Here is a 21,072-nt window from a genome sequence, read left to right as displayed (position 1 = left end):
AGAACGCCAAGAGATTGCTGTACCACCGTGTGTAAACACATAGCCTGTTTGTGATTTCCAATTGTGTGGATCGGATAGATAACCTGCATCAGCAAAACCAACTAAACCATCTTTGTTATAGTTAGTATAATATAGACCATAGTCTGTCGTACCCTGTAGGTATCGCAGAACATGTTTAATACCATTCCAGTGCCTTATGGTCGGACAAGAACTATATCTTGCTTGGAGGTTCACGGCAAAACTTATGTCTGGTCTAGTGTGGCTAGCCAAGAACATTAACGCTCCAATAGCACTGAGGTAAGGCACTTCAGACCCGAGAACTTCTTCATCGGCCTTCTTAGGAGCAAATGGATCTTTATCCACATCTGTGCTTCTCACAACCATAGGGCTAGTCAATGGGTGAGCTTGCTCCATATTAAACCTCTTGAGTACCTTTTCTGTATATGCCTTTTGATGCACAAGGATACCATTGTTTCTGTACTCAAGCGACAATCCCAAACAGAATTTAGTCTTGCCTAGGTCTTTCATCTCAAACTCTCTTTTGAGATATTCTACTGTTTGGGCGATTTCCCCAGAGGTTCCTAGGATGTTCAAATCATCCACATAGACTGCTATTATCACAAATCCTTTGTTTGCAAACTTCTTAATGAATATACATGGACTGATTGGGTCGTTCCGATAGCCTTTCTTTGCCAAAAATTTGCTTAATCGGTTATACCACATTCGACCACTCTGTTTCAGTCCATAAAACGATTTGTCTAGCCTTATGCAGTACTGTTCTCGAGAACCACTCTTATCTTTGAGTTCTATTCCCTCTGGTAATCTCATATAGATTTCATTATCCAGTGGACCATACAAGTATGCAGTTACAACATCCATTAACCGCAAATCCAGTTTTTCTCTTACAGCCAGACTTATTAGATACATAAAAGTCGTTGCATCCATCACAGGGGAGTATGTCTCCTCATAATCTATGCCGGGTCTTTGAGAGAATCCTTGTGCTACAAGCCGTGCTTTGTATCTCACGATTTCATTCTTCTCATTTCTCTTTCTTACAAAGACCCACTTGTGTCCAACTGGTTTAATTTCAGGTGTTATCCTTAAAGTCGGACCAAACACACTTCTCTTCTTTAAAGAATTTAGCTCCACATCAATAACTTCTTGCCATTTAGGCCATTATTTGCTTTGAGTGCACTCTAGTATAGATGTGGGCTCTAGATCCTCATTCAGTTCAAGTGCTACCTTGTATGCGAAAATATCATCGATGTCGACATCCTTACAGTTCCAAGTAATTCCAGACATGATATAATTGATAGATATCTCATCATTATCAATATTCTCAGGACCTAGAGGTTCAGCGTCCTGAACCCCATCCGGCTCCTTATCATTTGCCGCGGCCATGTCTGCTTTCTCGGTAATTCCCTGAACCTCGGTCTGTTTTGCACCCTTAGACTTCCGAAGATTCTTATCTTTGGAACCTAACGGTCTACCCCGTTTCAAACGTGGCGTAGACTCTGTAGCAACTTGATTATTGTGTTCCTTCTGAACATCAATACGTACTGGTGCATTGCAAGCTGGTTTGTACGATTTTGTCACCCTCTTTGGGTCAGCAAAGGAATCTGGCAATTGATTAGCTAGCTGCTGAAGATGTATAATCTTCTGAACCTCTGCATCACATGCTAGAGTTCGAGGATCTTGCCAATTTAAGGATTTTTGATTCCATGCTAATTCCTTTACTAGCTTGCTAGTCTCACCACCCAATACAGGGAATTCGGACTCAATAAATTGACAGTCCGCGTATCTGGCCTTGAACAGGTCTCCTGTCAGTGGCTCGAGATACTTTACAATGGTGGGAGACTCATATCCAACATATATTCCCATCCTCCTCTGAGGTCCCATCTTAGTTCTCTGTGGTGGAGCAATCGGTACATAAACGGCACAACCGAATGTCTTGAGATGGGATATGTCTGGCTTATGACCCGTTAACAGTTGGGATGGCGAATATTTGTGTTCACTAGATGGCCTGATGCGTATGAGTTCTGCTGCATGCAATACTGCGTGTCCCCAAGCCGACACAGGTAGCCTCGATATCATTAACAATGGTCGAGCTATCATTTGTATTCGTTTAATGAAGGACTCAGCCAGTCCGTTTTGTGTATGGACATGTGCCACGGGATGTTCCACACTCACCCCCATGGACATACAGTAATCATTAAATGCTTGGGATGTGAATTCACCAGCATTATCTAGACGTATAGTCTTAAGTGGAAAGTCTGGAAAGTGTGCTCTTAGCCTTATTATTTGAGCCAACATCTTTGCAAAGGCGAGATCTCTTGTAGATAACAAGCAAACATGCGACCATCTGGTTGATGCATCTATCATCACCATAAAATATCTAAACGACCCACTAAATGGGTGTATTGGTCCGCATATATCTCCCAGTATTCTTTCCAGAAAGTTTAAAGTCTCTCTTGTGACTTTTACTGGTGAAGGCCTTATGACAAGTTTCCCTTGTGCGCATGCTACACACGTGAGATGTTTAGGGATAACTTTCCTTTCACTTAGGTTGTGCCCATTCGAACTCTTAATCAGTTTACGCATCATGTTCGAACCTGGATGGCCCAGCCAGTCATGCCATAAAGTGAACTCTTCATGAAACATTCTATGCTTTGCCAAGTTAGCCTCTATCATGTTAATCTTAGCATGGTATAAACCAGAGGCTAGTGCAGGTATAGTCTCTAGGATCTTCTTTTGTCCTTTCACATTTTCTGTAATGTAGAGGAACTCTTTAGATCCTTCACCCTTGGTTTCCACATGATAACCATTTAATCTTATATCTTTAAAGCTCAACAAGTTTCTCTTGGAGCTGGGTGAATATAAGGCATCACTCAATTCAATGTGTGTTCCCTTAGGCAACAACACGTGAGCCTGGCCGTAGCCCTCTATAAGATTTGCTATACCCGCAATTGTACTAACATTGACATTTTTCATGGTGAGGTTGATAAAATATCTTTTATCTCTTAATATAGTGTGGCTGGATCCACTATCCACCACTAGTTCACTCATATCCTCAGCCATTTCTATAAAACAACATTTGTGTTTTAACTCAATAAGGCAAATAATTTATATAAAATAAATCCTTGAATTTAAACCAAATCAATTATCCAATACATAGAAATCAATCAAAGCATAAAAAAACATAGTTTTAAACCAAAATAAAACCGAAAATTTCATTCATCCTCTTTAAGGAGATCGGAAGTCTCTAGGGAGTCATCATTCTCATGATCGAAGTCTCCTTCATCATCGAGATGCACCAAGTTAGCTTCTGGGTTTTTCTTCAAACTTTCTTGATATGCATCAATAAGATGTTTGGGAGTTCTGCAGTTTCTCATCCAGTGGTTTGCCATACCATATCGGTGACAACCTGATTTTGCCTTAGCTTGTGGCTTGGAGATACCACGGCCTCTACTACCGCGTCTGCGGCTGGCTTGGCCTCCTCGACCACCACGTCCTCTGCCACCACGGCCACGACCGTAGTGTCTCTCTTTTATTATTGTTAGCTTTTGTTGGTTTAAATCCATGCATGCAAGACAACAAAATCTAAGGAATAAAGCTCTTGTTGGTTTAAATCCATGCATGCAAGACAGAGAGAGAATGTAATTATTTTATTATTGTTATGAATATAGTTTAGGAATAAAGCTCTTGTGTTTCTTCTTATTGATTATGCTCGAGGTTACAAGTATATATAGTAGAGTACAAAGGCTAAAGCTTAAACCGACTAAGAACTAATGGCCGAGTAAGGCTTCGGCTAATGGGCCGAAGCTGTATGGACTGAGTATGGCCGATGGACCGAGACTCCATGGCTAATAGATGGGCCGGTCTAGTGAGTCCACTAAATTTTTCACAATAATTATTTATTTTTCTGATAATTTTATTTGTTTTTATTTGTGGTCATTCATATATCTGTGTGATGATATCGGATCCTTAATTTACTGACATTTTTTCCACTTTTCCACTTTTCCATATTTTTAGTATTAAAAATATACACAACATCAATCTTTTAGAGACAAATAAAATCTTCTAAAACATCAATCTATCAGGGATAGATTAAGTATTAGCTAATATATATATATATATATATCATTTAACGAATTTATGCTATAACAAACTCCGATTAACCGAAAAGATAGAACAAAGAAACGAGGATCGGAGAAGAATCTTAATTTAACAAACTTAAAATTCGATTATACAAAGCTTAACCAGTTAATGATACAAAAGTTTGTTTATAATAGTTAAGCTAATTTAGTTTGTTCCGTTATCCTCGTCTTGCTTTTTTTTCCTTTGTTATTTTGTTTAACAAATCTTACTGACAGTCAAATATTCAACAAAGAAGAGTCAAATAGTACTCTGTTTTTACTATGACACTAGTATATTGGAAAAAAGGAAAAGACAACAAATTTTTGTATGTGCCCAATTCATATCGACAGGTAATATAATATGTATCTGTTCTTTATAGTGTCTTCATTCATTTGGGAATTATATACTTGTACATTAAAAAGGATAAGTGAAACAAAGCAAAGTAAGAGATAAGATTAATGGTCCAAATTAACTCATTAGATCTATATACAAACCCATTTTGGAAATAAATAGGCCCTCTCTAGTAATAAGCATAATACTCTTTTTTCTCTACAAACTTTTTATTTATCTTTTTCAAACTTTTTATTTGGGATAATCAGTAACCCGTTATCTCGAAACACTAATTTCCCCAAAAACTCTTATCAGTTAGGTGAGTCACTCATACATATCATTTTCCTTCTGCAATATAAAGAATACAATTTTGAGTGGACTAAAAAAACATCTGATTTTCAAGAAGCAAAAAACCAATATAACAACGATCTTCTTAAACCAATACGATCAAGAGAAGAAGAAGAAGAGGTACGTTACTAACGATGAGTGCGGTCAAGTCGGCGTTAGGCGATATGGTGATAACCTTTTTGTGGGTTATTCTCTCGGCGACGTTTGGGATACAGACGGCGGCGATTGTTTCCGCAGCCGGGTTTCATGGTATCACTTGGGCACCTCTGGTGATCTCAACGTTGGTTGTTTTCGTCTCCATCTCGATTTTTACTGTTATCGGAGACGTTCTTGGTGGCGCTAGCTTCAATCCTTGTGGAAACGCTGCGTTTTATACCGCCGGCGTTTCTCGAGATTCTCTCTTCTCCTTGGCCATTAGATCTCCTGCTCAGGTGTGTGGCTATGATTTAAACTTACTAGATTTTGAAACCAAACCTAGTTCTCCTTCTGTTATGACCGACCTTTAATACTTTGTGACATCTTTTCATATAAGTATTCGCTTTCGTGTGTCTTGTCGGTCTCTTCGAATTAGAATTATTTAATAAAGTTATTATCTTTACACATTGTAGTTGAATGTTCTTACATTTATTTTGGTTAGAAAAATCAACAATGTGTTGATCAACTTTTAGAGCAGGAATATCAAACTATCTTTTTTGGTTTGTTTGGCTTTTTGTGAAGTTTCTTTTGTGTGTGTCCATGCTGTGTGATGTCTTTTTGAGTAAAAAAAATTTGACATTGAGATTTTTAGATTTTAGCCCAACTGGAACCAGCTGGCATGTTTGTTTCCTTATGTGATGTTATGTTTTAATCTTAGGCAGTTGGTGCGGCAGGAGGTGCGATAACGATCATGGAGATGATACCTGAAAAGTATAGGACTATGATTGGAGGAAAGCCTTCGTATCAAGATGATGCACACATTGGAGCTATCGCCGAAGTGATTCTAAGTTTCAGTGTTACATTCTTGGTGTTACTAATAATCCTAAGAGGTCCACGAAAACTGCTCGCTAAAACTTTCTTGCTCGCTCTCGCTACCGTATCAGTGTTTGTCGTAGGATCTAACTTCACTAGACCATTCATGAATCCTGCCATTGTAAGTTCATTATCATTCATTAGCTACTTAATATATCTTGACATTTGATCTTGTTAATTATATAGTCTTTGTGGTTAATTTATATTGCAATATATGTAGGCATTTGGATGGGCATATATATACAAGTCTCACAATACATGGGACCATTTCTATGTGCATTGGGTTAGCTCCTTCACGGGAGCTATATTATCTGCGATGCTATTCCGAATTCTATTTCCGCCGCCAAGTCTGGTCCAGAAGAAACAGAAGAAAGCCTGAGGAATAGTATTTGAGTCAACATTTGTTTGTATTCGTCCTCGTACTGTAGATCGTTTGTACTTTGTAGACTTTTAATATATGTTTCTTTGCTCTCTTCGTGAATTCGTATGGACGTCACGTCATATATTTCTCCGGTTTGTACGTAATCTTTTCACTCTCGTCCGGTTTAGTATTATCGGTTTAGCTTTATCATTTATTTGGTTTGGTTGTGGTTATGTCAATCCGGTTCTAGTTTACGATCTGATATGGTTTCGAATTTCGATTCAACCGAGTTATGAAAATTTAGGGGTTGTTACTGATAAAACTATACACAGTATGACAGTAAGTATTTTGGGTTAATGTAAAAGCTCGTTGTGGGAGTTACTGTAACAAAGTTTTACGGGAGTTACCATCTCCCGCAATCGTAACCCATAACGTCTTTTGTTTGTTTGTTATCTATTTACTGAAAAATACAAAAACACAGATCTGGGAGCGAGCACACAAAGTGTTGGATCCAGGCTTTTTATACTCCAGATCAAATCCGGCGAATTCAAGCCGCCTCTTATAATCCACCGTCGAATCTGGAGCCGTTACAGGATCCGCCGCAGACCACGGCGTCATCCGGCACCGGAAACGGCAACGGCAACGGTAAGATACGCTACCGTTCGCCTTCTTCAACTGAGCTTCTGGAGTCAGGTAACCATTCTCCTACATCTGACTCTGCCGACGGAGGTAAGATGACGGCGAAGCGTGGTGGGATTGGGCGGCACGAATCTATCGCTGACAAGATCCAGCGCCACCGTGGTCTTGTGCTTGTGATTTCGGTTCCCGTTGTGTTGATCGCTCTTGTTCTTCTGCTAATGCCTGGGAGATCGACTTCTGATTCCGTCGTTGAGGAGTACAATGTGCTTAATCGCAAGGGAGGTCCTAATTCGAGAGGTCCGAAGAATTACGCTGTGATTTTTGATGCTGGGAGTTCTGGTAGCCGTGTACATGTTTACTGTTTTGATCAGAACTTGGATCTTATCCCTCTCGGCAATGAACTTGAGCTCTTTCTACAGGTGTGATTCATTGTTTCCGTTTCCTACTGGATTTGACACTTTGAGTTACCATTTACCTGCACTGTTTGATAGATCTTGTGTCGTTTTCTGAGACTTGATTCAGATTCTTATGGTGCATTTGTGTTATTTAAGCTCATATGGTTGTTACTTATTAGTGTGTGGAAAGACGTGGACTGTGTTAACAGAGCTTATTCATTCATATCTGTTTGGATAGAGCTTCACTGTGATTCACTCATACTCTATCTCCTTGATCTAACAATCGCACGGGCATGTCGAAATCGTTTGAAAGAATGAGACTATAGTATGTTTTATAGTTTGTTTGTTTGACTCATAAAGAGGGTATTCAAGTTCTGTAAGTTTCTATATTTGATCCTCCTCTAGATTTTATCATAGCAATATCTTGCCTCGCCCTGAGCAGAGCTCAACTAGATAAACCGGAAGCGTATTACTTTTCTTTCAATGTATAGAATGGACATGAACTCTGTGTTTTCGGAATTAACATGAAGCTTGAACTCACCTAACTAGCATCACTTAGTTTATTGTTTCATTATATCGCAGTGGCTTGAATTTCTTGTTTAGTTTTCGCTTTATTGGTGCTTGTTGGAATTTTGGCTCTAAGCTGTTTACTGATTTGATTTCAGCTAAAACCAGGGTTGAGTGCATATCCTACTGATCCCCGGCAAGCAGCAAACTCTTTGGTGTCTCTTCTTGACAAAGCAGAAGCTTCTGTTCCTCGCGAGTTGCGTCCAAAGACACCTGTCCGAGTTGGAGTATGGAAATGAATTCTCCCCCGCATAGATAATTGAAGCTCTTTCATATTATTTTGTGAATCATCTGAAGTGATTTTCTGTATATCTTGTCAGGCAACGGCAGGTTTGAGGACGCTGGGTCATGAAGCATCTGAGAACATTTTGCAAGCGGTAATTATATTTCAATATATTATCAGTCACATTCGCTAGGTCCCTTAGCTCTTATACTTTATTATGATTTTGTTTATAAGGTTAGGGAACTCTTGAGAGATAGAAGCATGCTGAAAACTGAGGCAAATGCTGTTACTGTACTCGATGGTACTCAGGAAGGTTCTTATCAGTGGGTATGTTCTCCCACATTTGTTAGTGTCTTACGAAGAGCCATCTTTCTAATTCTTAATCATTCAATAAGAAATGTTTCACAATGGCAACTGTAATAGTTTGAAGTATAGTATGTAAAATAGTATTATATTTCAAGCTGTTGGGCACGAACCAACCTCTAATCAAGCTGGCATTTTATCTTATTTGGCTTCGACTTTGCAGGTGACAATTAACTACTTGCTAAGGAACTTAGGAAAACCATACTCAGATACGGTTGGAGTGGTTGATCTTGGAGGGGGGTCTGTTCAAATGGCATATGCTATATCTGAGGAAGATGCTGCAAGTGCACCAAAACCATTAGAAGGAGAGGATTCATATGTCAGGGAAATGTACCTTAAGGGGCGGAAGTATTTCCTCTATGTTCACAGGTTTGTCACCTCTTGTGGTTTTCTTGACTTAAAGCGTCTTTGAATTGTCTGATACTAACGACTCCCGAAGAGCCGGCAGTTATTCCTCTTCATTTGTATATGTTCTAGACTGCCATACTCATTAGATATTCTGGTCTTCTGTTCATCTATAGTCCTTAATGTGAGTTGTTGTTATTGGCTTCTTCTTGCTTGTAGTTACCTACATTACGGATTACTGGCTGCCCGAGCAGAGATTTTGAAAGTTTCTGACGATTCGGAGAACCCCTGCATCGTGACAGGCTATGATGGTGAGAGATTATTGTTTTGTGATGAGAGCATTCCAACTAGAGTTGTCTGCATTATATTCTCATCATATGACACATGTTTTCATTATTGCCATTATCTTCTCGATCCTTTGCAAGAAAATCTCTGGATATGCAATTGCGTTTAAGAATATTGGATCAATATCTCGGTTTCTTCTAACATACTTTATTCACTGTAGGTAAGTACAAGTATGGAGGAAAAGAATTTAAAGGCACTGCTTCACCATCTGGTGCGAGTCTTGATGAATGCCGAAGGATAACCATCAACGCACTAAAAGTGAATGATACATTGTGTACCCACATGAAATGCACATTCGGTGGAGTTTGGAATGGTGGTCGAGGTGGTGGCCAAAAGAATATGTTTGTTGCTTCATTTTTCTTTGACCGTGCTGCTGAGGTAATTGAACTAAAAACACTGTTTCTCAAGGCTTTCACACACAACCTGTAATTTTTTTTGTTAAACGCGGTACAATTGGTTGGTATTTGACACAGGCTGGATTTGTTGACCCAAAGCAACCGGTTGCTACAGTTCGTCCCAAGGACTTTGAGAAAGCAGCAAAGAAAGCTTGTAGTATGAATCTGGAAGAGGGAAAATCAAAGTTCCCGCTTGTGGAGGAAGATAATTTGCCTTACTTGTGCATGGATCTTGTTTACCAATACACTCTGCTCATTGATGGATTCGGTTAGTATCTCCTTTAAAACTCATAAAAACAACAATCCAATTTCAACGGTCAATAGAATCTAAAAAATTTAGTTTAGGTTTAGTATATATGATTACACCAAAAAACATAAAGAAACGAAGTTACGAATAAATTTAGGTTTAGGATGGTCTGGTCCTGCAGTACAAGTTTCAAGTATTTTTATTTATAATTACTAAGTATTTGTTTCATTTTTGTCTATTGTTGCTTTTCTTGTGGTCTAAAACAAAACAGGATTGGAGCCATCGCAGACAATAACATTAGTGAAAAAGGTAAAATACGGAGAACACGCCGTGGAAGCCGCGTGGCCATTAGGTAGCGCCATCGAGGCCGTATCCTCACTGTGAGGAGCATTTTGGGAATTAGACAAAAACCTTAATTCTTTTGATTTCTCCCAAAGCTTTTTCTTCTTTACCTCAATTTTTATCATCCTTAAAGCAACTTATCATTTTTATTATAATAATCGTATTTAGAGAAAATGGTTTTTTTTTTTTTTGGCTTATACAGTATTAATATACATATCTACCTTTTTTCAGATCTTTGATTCTTCTTTGTAAAATAGCGTAACCTTATTTTGTCTCGATTTGTTATATTTTTATGAAAAGATTGCAACATTCTTTTTTTTTTTTAGTTCGTGTATTTGGTCATGAAATTATATTTTCCAGAACAAATCATGAGTTTAATTTGTTATTTTTGTCTCTAGCATTTTTTTTTTTTTTGGATATGGGAACAACACAGATGATATTTCAGTTTCGTCTAATAATAAAAAAATAACTATCATAAAAATATTACAGTTTCGCATGTTTATGTTTTCAGTTAAATAATTGTGAAAAGGACGTCTGTTGTGATTGTGGTGTTTCGTGAATCCACGTGGTGATTGCACTCCAATTATTGTCTCCCCGCTCTTGTCCCTCGAAAGATAGGCAATTACTTGCACACAACAAATGGTGATTCATCCTTTTATTTGGCTTTTTAAAAAAAATATTATATATATATATATATAAGTTTCATAAAAATTTTAAACTGTTTTTAAATATTGTGTCACGAAGTAATCTAATTAATCGACCAAATAGTAAAAAAAAAAAAAAAAAAGTTTGGTTGGCGAAAGAAATATACCTTTCAAAAATATGAAATCTACGTAGCAAGTTTTCTTTTTTTCATACGTAGCATGTTTTTTAAACTTATTATATGTCACTTTAATCACTGTCATTTTAACCTTATATATGAAATACACGAAGATTTCAACCTTTGTAATAATAAGATAGGTTAAACAAAAAAATATAGGTAAAAGGTATTCAGAAGAATTACAAAATAATACTCAATGGTCTTTTGTATTTTGTATGGCCTGAGACTGAGAAGGCACATATATCCTACTCTGTTAAAAAAAAACATTATGAACACTGAAGAATGATGTTGCTCCAAATTCCAAAACCATTCTGAATTTCTGATAGAACCAGCTTAAAAAAGCCATGCATGTATTATTGCTTCTGAGTTCTGAAACAGTTTGGATTTTTTCTTCCCGAAAATTACACAAAAACAAAAATAAATAAGTCGTTTACCTTTTCTGAATTTAAACAAAATTTTCTTTGCAAAGGTTTATTTAATCGCCCTATCAAAAATAGACTTTCACCATTTACAAAAGTCGTTTTGATTTTTTTTTTTTCTCTAGACATATTAAAGATATATATATATATATATATTTATTTATTTTTATTTCTTACCGTCTTACAGACTTGAAAAACTAGTTTGGGTTTTTCACTCATAAATCTACCATGTTTACATATAGAAAACTTCTAAAAACCAAATTTCGGTTTGTAAAGAAAATTTAGCACGTTAATTATGATCCCATATATAAGCTACATGGCGACGGATTTAATTTTTAGAACAAAAGGCAGCATACTGGGTTCATGACCTAAGTTCAAAGTTTGAAGTGTTTTTTGGATTAGGATTACATAGCGAGGAAATTTATAATATTTTCAGTATATAATGAACGTACGTATTATATGATATCATGTGCAAATTAAATATTAATCATTGGTTAAATCACATGATATAAAAAGAAAATCGGGATTCAAAAATTTACGTAAGAAAAGGGGGGCATATTTTCAAGCTTCATGGTGAAGCTAAGTTTTATTTTTCAATGAATTATTGGGGCATCATTTGAATTTTAAGAAATAGAATAAAGCAAACCCAATAATATTAATTTGTCCATAAAAATGACGACATATAACACATTTATTTTCAACGAAGAATCTTAAGGGTTACCTTTCACATATTGAAAAGACTTATCCTTGATGAAATGATAATCAATCTCTAGTTTTGTTCAGTAGTTTGATTATGGTGACAACAAACGTTTCAGAGATTAATGATTAATCTTATGTAGAAGATTATATTGATATGAAAGTTTTTTGTATATTAAAACAAAAATGAAATTGAATCATTGGAGTTAGACTAAAGAGACGATTGTTTCTTCCTACGTAGAACAAATCTGAGTTTGAACCTAATTATAATAAAAGGAAAAAGAAGAAAATAACCTTTTTAGGGATTATTCGATGAACACGCATGAATAAGTATCAGGTTTTGATTGGTGAGCTAAATAGTTTATAGATGTGACACTTACTTATTATGATCCATGCATTAGCTAAAATAATTGAACTGTGGAAATATCATCCTCTCTTTACTCATTTTGTTTAACATATTTTGGTGTAGATGCACACAACACACTTGGATTTGTATCATTTGCTAAAATCTTTTTTTTTTTTTTTGATCAAACTATCATTCGCTGAAATAAGTTTGATTTCCATGCTTATTCCTTTGTATGTCCACATATGTGCATGTGTGACGTTTAAATACATGTATTGTTGATGATTAGTTGTCTTGCAATGGGGGAGCAATTAATTACACCGAAGATCAAATAAGTCGTTTTCTAATTAAGGTTAATCACGAATTAATTTGAGTGATATAAGACTTTGATCAACTAATTAAATGAAAATGATCGAAATTGACAATATATATTTAATACACTGTCAAAAATATGACAAAATTTCCGCGTAAACTATTATGTTTATGTCATAGCTTTCTGACAGCGTTCATTCTATTATGAATTCTCATTTTTATTGTAAACAAATATATATAGCCATATAATAAAAGTATATAAGCATATATATCAGAAAATTGTGTTACGTAAACACTTTTGGATTACCCTTTTAAAATTTTAGGTATGTAAGTTTATGAAAATATAATTGTCTTAGTCTAGTCTTATAATCAAAATCATATTGATAGTATTTTTAACGGTCGATGCTAGTAAGTTGTAAGTAACAATTTTGGACGTGCTAATTGTTTGGTTTATTAAAACAAAAATATGATGAGAGGCTTTATACCCCTAATTGGGTATGATGATCTTTACGGCATAAATCTTATGCTATTGTTTGCACGTATAAACTCATTTTAATTAACTAAATATATACGTGTTAAGGACACAATGAATACACGCGTACATGTATACTTCTTAAACGCATGTTGCTACTTAAATCATATTTTTTCAACCATACGATATGCGTATGTGATCATAATGATTTTGGATAAAAATTTCCTCAATCGACATACAATATGCATATTAATTTGGATTTATGAGATGTCATATCGAAGAAGAGATTTACAAGCATATCGAACCATTTCAAAAGATTCTTTTATCAATAACATACAATATGCATATTTGGATTTACGAGATGTCATATCAAAAATATTATCACAAACAACTTAACTACAAATCAAATTCAGTTTAATATTGTTTAGAATGACGAAATATATGAAATCATGAAGATTATGACAATTATACACATAAAGCATGATAGGGCTCAAATTTATTTTGCGAATAGTTTATTTTCTTTCTGAATTCAAAATAAGTGATTTAACGTATTTAACATACTTTAAATAAACAAATTCTAAAAACAGTTAACTTCTTCGCCACTCAGGATAAATTTAGAATGAATGATATATTAACCAATAGTTATTATTCAATGATGTTAAAACAACAAAATCTGATGATCTATAACACTAGACGACGTATACAACGAGTTTTACGGAAAGATCAAAGATGAACAAAATAGTTAAAATAAATGTGATCCACTGGCAGAAGATCTTAATTGTGTGGTCTATATAACATAAATTATTCCTTCTGTTTACATTATTTTAGGATTATTTGTGTGTTTTAAAACAAGTATTGTTTAACTTTTTAATGTAAAAATTGGTATAAAAATCCCAATTTAACCTTAAGTATATTATAAATAGAAGAAATTCATTTGAATTGAAAGAGTATCAGATACTAAATTTTAACATGTTCTTTAATTGTATGAAATCAAAACTACATTTATCAGATATTTATTGTGAAACAAAGAGTAATACTAACTATCAGAATATAATGATTTATTGCAGCACTTAATTTGAAATATTTTTTTAAAAAATGTAAAACTACAGTTAATATGAAACAGAGAGGATATATACTTTATCATGTCTATATTATTCCAAACATTAAGAATTTCAAATGTATATATACGAATGTGAATGTATACACATACATACGTAGGAATATGGTGAGGTGGAACATGTATGACAGAATAGTCTAGTCTATATAAGCCGCTAACTAGCAGCAAAGCCCTCGAAGGAAAAAAGTTGGCAAATTGACTTTCAAAATTTACAAATCTAATTTTCCAAACTAATTGATAAGATAATCGTTAATTGTATGTTAAATAATCGTTTAACAATATTATCTTTTTTGTTCTTCTTCTCCAAATGACGCAAGACTGCCCATCATATTGAATGTTCTAGTGAATATACAGATGGGATTACTAAAAAACTACTCTAATGTTTAAAATACAACTGTCAACATTTTTAGATTTGAACCATTTAATTAAATGTATCTTCATCCACAATTTATTAGATAATAAGATAAATATGTATACTAGCTGACTATAATACACATAAACATCTAAAAAATGCATCTAAATTATTTTGTCTCAAAGATAAATACAGCCTCAATGGCTCAATATAAGAAAAACAAATTTAAAAGAGAAAGTTATATATAAGTTAAGACATATAATTATTCCGAAAACAAATAAGTTAATAACGTATGCTAATGTTGTGTTTGATATGAGTATTTTTCACGGAAAAAAAAACATACGATCATAGACGAGCAGAAAAAAAAAATCAAAACACAACACATTTCTACGATACATTTTTTTTGTATAATACGTTGGTACGTAATAACACTAACAGTAACAGTAACTTTGTTACAATATTTGATATGCACGATGAAAGTAATCTCACTAAATTCACGAAAATGAATAGAACTAAAAAAATAGAAACGACGTATAGAACTACAATATCATTCATATCCGCGCACAACATAATATTGGTAGTTATTTACACCGTAATTAACTATCTTATTTATCTTATCTAAATATTTTGACTATACTACTATAGTCTTTCTTCTTTACTTTTATTTTTTTCACTACTCATTTTCTAGCCAAACAAATGGTTTAAGATGGTATCGTGTGCATTGAATTTTAAGTTTTTAACCAAACTGCGATAGTAAAAAAAAAAAAATTAAGGTTTTTTTTACTTTATAACTAGATTAGGATCCGCGGTATACCATATGGCAAAATTATTTATAACTAAAATATTTAAATTATAATTTGTATATTTTGGTTAAATATGTTATAATTATATAATAATTGTTAAATAAACCATATAATATCGCAATATAATTATTCTTTTACATAATATTTATTTAATCAATTTAATTAGATATGTCTATTCTCTGATACCGACAGTGTTAACAAAATAATGAAATGATGTTTTACCCGTGTAACACCAAATTAGTGATATTTTTTAATTTATATAAATATCGATAAAACCCGTCCCGCTATATAACCCCGTTCTGAGATATTTTAACTCACACTATATCATCTTAATTTTTAATATTTATTGTGTATCTACGGTATAATATTTATCATTTTTAACTTTTTATAAGTTTTAAATATTTTTCATATTTAATCTTTTAAAAATATTTAAAATAAAGAACCGGAATAAATCAAATAAAAGTTTTTAAAATTTGAATGCATGATAAATTAAGCTTTCTACTCATTTGTATTCGGAATCATTTTGGTCTTTTTTATAGTATGACTCTGAACCATTGCCCAATTTTTTTTAGACGATGTGAGATATTGTACCCGTATTTTTTATTTATCTATTGAGTAATATATGTCCGTTTTTAAATTTTTGTATTACATCATATGCAGAAAAAAAATCCCAATTTTTATTAACTAAATGTATTATAGAATAATTCAAGATAATTTAAATATAAATTCAAATAAAAATGAAAGGTAATCATATATTTATGTTTGAATGAAGTAGAAAGATTTCTTTATTTTTTTAAATCTTACCTATAAATAATTTTGAAGTTTTAGTAACTAATATTAAAGTCAATGCATTAAATGTAAAAACTTTCTAAAATGTATTTTTGAGTAAAAACTGCTGCAAAAATATTAGTATAGACATTAATCACATATATAGCTGTTAAAAAAATTCAAAGACATAGCTGCTAAATTCGAAATAACCAGATGGAGTATTAAATATCCTCTATTTAATAAAATGGAAGTATACGACTTCAAATTGGTAGACCATATAATATTAATATTGGTTATAACTAAGATTAATTATTTGATAGATTATATGGATTAATTATTTGATAGGTTATATAGATTTAAGATTAGGATCCTCTTAAAAAGGATATTCCAAAGAATAAAATAAAATCTCAAAAAATATTTAACTAACCATACATAGATACAAAAAAATCTCAGAATTAATTAATAGAAAATAATCACTCTTCTGTAGATTACAAGTGATTTCCGATTATACTAAAAAATAAAATCTTACTTAACTTTATCAGAAAATTTTGACTGAATAATAGATCAAAATTTGAATATTTAAATTCATTTTATATATTTCTTTTTGTTGAATTGTATAGTTTTATATACTATAATAAACTTTTAAAATAATTTAATTTGGAATCTTTAAAAATAGTTTAATTTGATATTTTTAAGAATATCATAAATATATGATAGATCAAAAAGTTAAAAATTATAAATATTCTAATTTGATTTGTTATAGCACGGGTAAATAATATGTCACTATAATGTAAAAAAAATTCAAAAAATATGATTTTTTGCTAGAGCATGGGTTAATATTTCAAAAATATGATTTCTCAGATTAAATTTAAGTTTGGAGTAATGTTGTTTGGTAGGTTTTCTCGGTCACGATGATTTTGACAAATATACATTACATATTTGGTCCTAAAATTAATATACGCAATACTATAGGTTAAGTCATAGAATTAACAATCAAAATATGATATATAATTTTAAACACTAAACAAATCAAATAAAATTAACAAACAAAAATTAATTTTTTTATCTTACAACTTAATTTGCGTTATACTACAGGCCAAAATCTAGATATACTAGAATATAACTTACAGAATAGACATTATTTTCATACGTCATATTCAGTATATGATTTCATGCCATAGTATTTCCATCCAAAAAAACCTTTTAAAACAAATAAAATAATTATATATACGATATTTTAAATAAAAATTACCAAAATAAACAAAATGAAAGAATTTCAACCCGTACTATAGCACGGGTCAGTAGTATATAGTATTAATTAGATTCCTACCAACAATAACAATAACATCGATCCTAACTTCTTGTAGTTGCAAGATACATATGTGGTCTGTCTCAAACTACGAAACAAATAATTGGGGTGTATATTTTATTTGAGTTATTGATTGGACTATACTTATAATAAAGAATATCGTCAATTTGATCCACAAGTCCCTATATAAACTAAGTATTTGTTTAATTAGTGAGATTAGCTTCTAAGATTTCCAATTTACACATAAATATTATATATACACACACAGAGATACGGATGCCTGATATATATATGGTTGTGGTGGTGGTGGCCATGACTTTGAGCAATGTTGAATGACATCATATCCATCATCATTATTTCATTATTATGTTACATACTTACATCATGTGGCTATATATACATATTCACTGATTCACATTACACCAACTTCACATATAAGCATACTGTATATGTTTTTTTAACAACTACTAGCATATACAAATATATTTATGAAAAATCTTAATTTGCTGGTGTTAAATCATATCACTACATTGTGACTCGTATCATCCAAAATTATACTACTAAAGAAGCCACGATGTATACATACATAATTTTTTTTAACTTTTAGGTTATAGTTATTTTAAAATTCATAAACATGACAAACAAAATACAAGAGAAAAATAATCTCGGGCCGCACATATCAACGGCTTATGGTGGGTCCACGTGGCCCATTAAGATCCGTTGAAAAGGGATAGTGATGACGTCAAAGTTGACGTCAAAGAGCTCTCATCCCACCAATGATATGGCTCCTTGGCTTTGCAGTCTCGTCTCCTGGGAGCAAAAGTCAACCTTCTTAAGCTACACCCACATACATATTATAATTGCTCCCTCCAAAGGGGTCCCACACGTCTTCTAGGAAAAAAAAATTAGCAAGAAGGAATTAAGAAACAGTATTTAGTTTTAATTTTAATCCCAGATTTCATTCCATATCTTTCGGTCCACATCATTATATATTTTTAAACCAATCTTAATCTGAATTACAGTATTATTCTTATCCATTTCCCTTAATATATGCTCCCATGCGGCAATATATGACCACAAACGCGTTTAACCGAGATAATTACGGACTAATAAAATTCAGACAAAACAAACAATGTTAAGATTGCGACACTCTGATAGAAAAAGAAAACGCATACTGCCAACATTTATTTTGCAATTTTGGACTAGCAATTTTTTTTTATTTTTTTGACAGAACAGTTATGTAAACCAATTTTATGACAAAATAGTGATTAAAAATCTAATGGTATTTATATGTTAAAAGAAAATCTCACGATTCACGAATCAAATTTTGATATATGACAACTGATCACTGTATTATAATTTTCTTGGCTAAAATATGACTACTGTATTTTAAAAAAAAAAAAACAAAACAAAACACCATTTTCTACGGTGAGTCGTTGTTGCTGTTGTTTATATATAAGAATGTCACATATATATATATATAGCACAATAATCTACATTCAACTAATAAAATGTCAATACCTATAATGTATATCATATTCTGGTGCATGTTTTAGTTCGTCGGTCAATACAACGAACAGATCAAACAAAATAAATTAAGATTACTACTATTTACAGTATATATTAGTGAGCTAAGATGCAATAAATATGAATTAATGAGTAATTAATTTTTCAAAATGTTGGAAACTAGTCGGTGATTCGTTACAGCTTGCTGACTAGAACGACTTTCCAGTTTGATCTGTGTCGGCAATGTGTAAGATTACTAATAATATTTGTCGCATGTTAATATCTCGCCAATGACAGGCTGTAAAATCGAATGTATTTTAACTTTTTATATGTGTACAAACAATATTATAAAGCAATATTATTCTTTGTTAAAATATGTACAATTTTATTTCATAATTGTAATTATATTTGGATTTCCTATCATATACAACACTTTGCAATATGTATTACTAGACTGTGCAAGAAAACGATGAACGGTCATAGAACATATTTGAACTATTCTCTAGACTAGACTGTGCAATATAATAACGAGTAAAGACAATTATACAGTTAATTTGGTTGGAGATTAGGTGTAATAACTAAGGTGCCATTAATTTTTCATTAAATTCAAGGAAATTTTGGTCTGATATATACAAAATTGAAAATTGTTAAAAATAAGAAGAAAATGACATGCAAAAGATTTCTGATAATTTGACAAAGTGAAGATTAAGGCTACTTTTTTGCTTTGTCTACTAGTATAACGCGATTGCGACGAATCTAGCTACATTAACTGAGTCACCGTGTCAACGCGCCAAAACTCATCCAAACAGAGTAACATATACAAATGTAGTAAGGACATTGACAAAATCAGTAGAATTATAATTATTTTCGTATTGATTGTTTAGTTGCATTGGTGGGGAGTATTTCTCAGTATTTTACACACCAAAAAAAAGTCAAGACGACGTAGTAAACACTTAGAATACACAGCCACACTTTTTATATTTTGATGATATATGTATATGACCTAATTTATGTTTTGTTTTTGACGTCGATATATATGCTATGACCTAATTAAAATTTCTACAAGAGTAGAGTAGTCCATTATATTGATATTTCTCTTTAATTCTACCGAGTTTACAAAATATATGCAAAATCTTAACTTCGTGTGATTTTTTGTCAAGAACTTTGCGACTTGAGCTTGACTAGTCAATACAGTATAATATATTCACCGACTTGGGATAATTTCAGGTTAGTTAACCCAACTTATATAACTTATAGCTAATTATTTCACGGATTCCAAGCAATCATACAAATAAATTATATATATCACGTGTTATTACTATATGAATTGCAACAAGTTACAAGTTTGGTATGATGTTTTTATTTTTAGGGAATAATAAACACATACTAATAGAATATGAAATCCAGATTAAACTACACTGCTACCAGTTGATTAACTAATATAATTTTCGTCTTTCTTCGGCTTCATTGGAAAGGCTAAAACAAACACCCCATAAAAAGACCTCAACCTTTTGAGTAGAGGAAAGAAGCGGTGCTAACCAATTTAATAATTGATGATACTCAGCTAATTATAAATTCTCTATATATAGTTAACATACACGAAAACGTATACTTTACAACCGTATTATTTTGTCTCGACTTTTTATGGAAACGATAGAATAATACGGATCGGATGATGATTATACTGTATACAACTTTTAGATATACATAGGAAACTCAAGTATAAATATAACTAAACTACAGGAAAAGATGAGATTTCTTAATTAGGGCTTTCTTTCTAAAGGATGATGATAATAATCAAATTAAAATAAAGAACAATGACGGGTCCACACATCAAAAGTTATAACTTATAACCCTTTTTCTAGTGAATTTATATTTTCAACACGTTTTTTGTTTGATATGAATTATTCCAAGCGTTCTTTCCCCCACAGTTTTTGTATTTAAAACCAGTTAATCTAAAAACATGAAAACAATCAACATATAATTAACTTTATGTATATATAGATTAGATGCAATTATTGTTCGATATAGAGACGTTTTCAACTTCAAATACAAATTTGAGTACCAAATAATATTTTGATTTCCACAGTTTGTTAAATGTATTATCAAC

The 21,072-nt window shown here is 32.6% G+C and overlaps 2 protein-coding genes across 2 annotated transcripts; both read left to right on the top strand.

Annotated features, from left to right (window-relative positions):
* Nucleotides 1-4,574: 4,574 nt before the first annotated feature.
* On the top strand, nt 4,575-6,394 carry LOC104770155 (putative aquaporin SIP1-2). The gene is made up of 3 exons (XM_010494529.3): nt 4,575-5,246; nt 5,669-5,944; nt 6,044-6,394. Exons 1-3 carry the CDS (start codon nt 4,950-4,952, stop codon nt 6,200-6,202), a joined length of 732 nt encoding a protein of 243 aa, XP_010492831.1. The 5' UTR covers nt 4,575-4,949; the 3' UTR covers nt 6,203-6,394.
* Nucleotides 6,395-6,510: 116 nt separating this feature from the next.
* LOC104770154 (apyrase 2-like) lies at nt 6,511-10,354 on the top strand. The gene is made up of 9 exons (XM_010494528.3): nt 6,511-7,242; nt 7,884-8,012; nt 8,106-8,162; nt 8,243-8,335; nt 8,535-8,740; nt 8,936-9,027; nt 9,222-9,439; nt 9,535-9,724; nt 9,975-10,354. The coding sequence occupies exons 1-9, from the start codon at nt 6,919-6,921 to the stop codon at nt 10,085-10,087; spliced, it is 1,422 nt and encodes a 473-aa protein (XP_010492830.2). The 5' UTR covers nt 6,511-6,918; the 3' UTR covers nt 10,088-10,354.
* Nucleotides 10,355-21,072: the final 10,718 nt, after the last annotated feature.

Source organism: Camelina sativa, chromosome 20, assembly GCF_030686135.1.
Source record: "Camelina sativa cultivar CO46 ecotype springtype chromosome 20, ASM3068613v1".
NCBI classification, from domain to species: Eukaryota; Viridiplantae; Streptophyta; class Magnoliopsida; order Brassicales; family Brassicaceae; genus Camelina; species Camelina sativa.
This window is presented reverse-complemented; position numbering and strand designations above follow the sequence as displayed.

Bases quoted from the DNA above. Each gene is read 5' to 3' on its own strand.
- LOC104770154 (XM_010494528.3), top strand. From the start codon at position 6,919: ATGACGGCGAAGCGTGGTGGGATTGGGCGGCACGAATCTATCGCTGAC. The intron at 9,440-9,534 runs GTAATTGAACTA...TATTTGACACAG, and splicing joins TCTTTGACCGTGCTGCTGAG to GCTGGATTTGTTGACCCAAA. The intron at 9,725-9,974 runs GTTAGTATCTCC...AAAACAAAACAG, and splicing joins TCTGCTCATTGATGGATTCG to GATTGGAGCCATCGCAGACA.
- LOC104770155 (XM_010494529.3), top strand. From the start codon at position 4,950: ATGAGTGCGGTCAAGTCGGCGTTAGGCGATATGGTGATAACCTTTTTG. The intron at 5,247-5,668 runs GTGTGTGGCTAT...TTTTAATCTTAG, and splicing joins CCATTAGATCTCCTGCTCAG to GCAGTTGGTGCGGCAGGAGG. The intron at 5,945-6,043 runs GTAAGTTCATTA...CAATATATGTAG, and splicing joins CATTCATGAATCCTGCCATT to GCATTTGGATGGGCATATAT.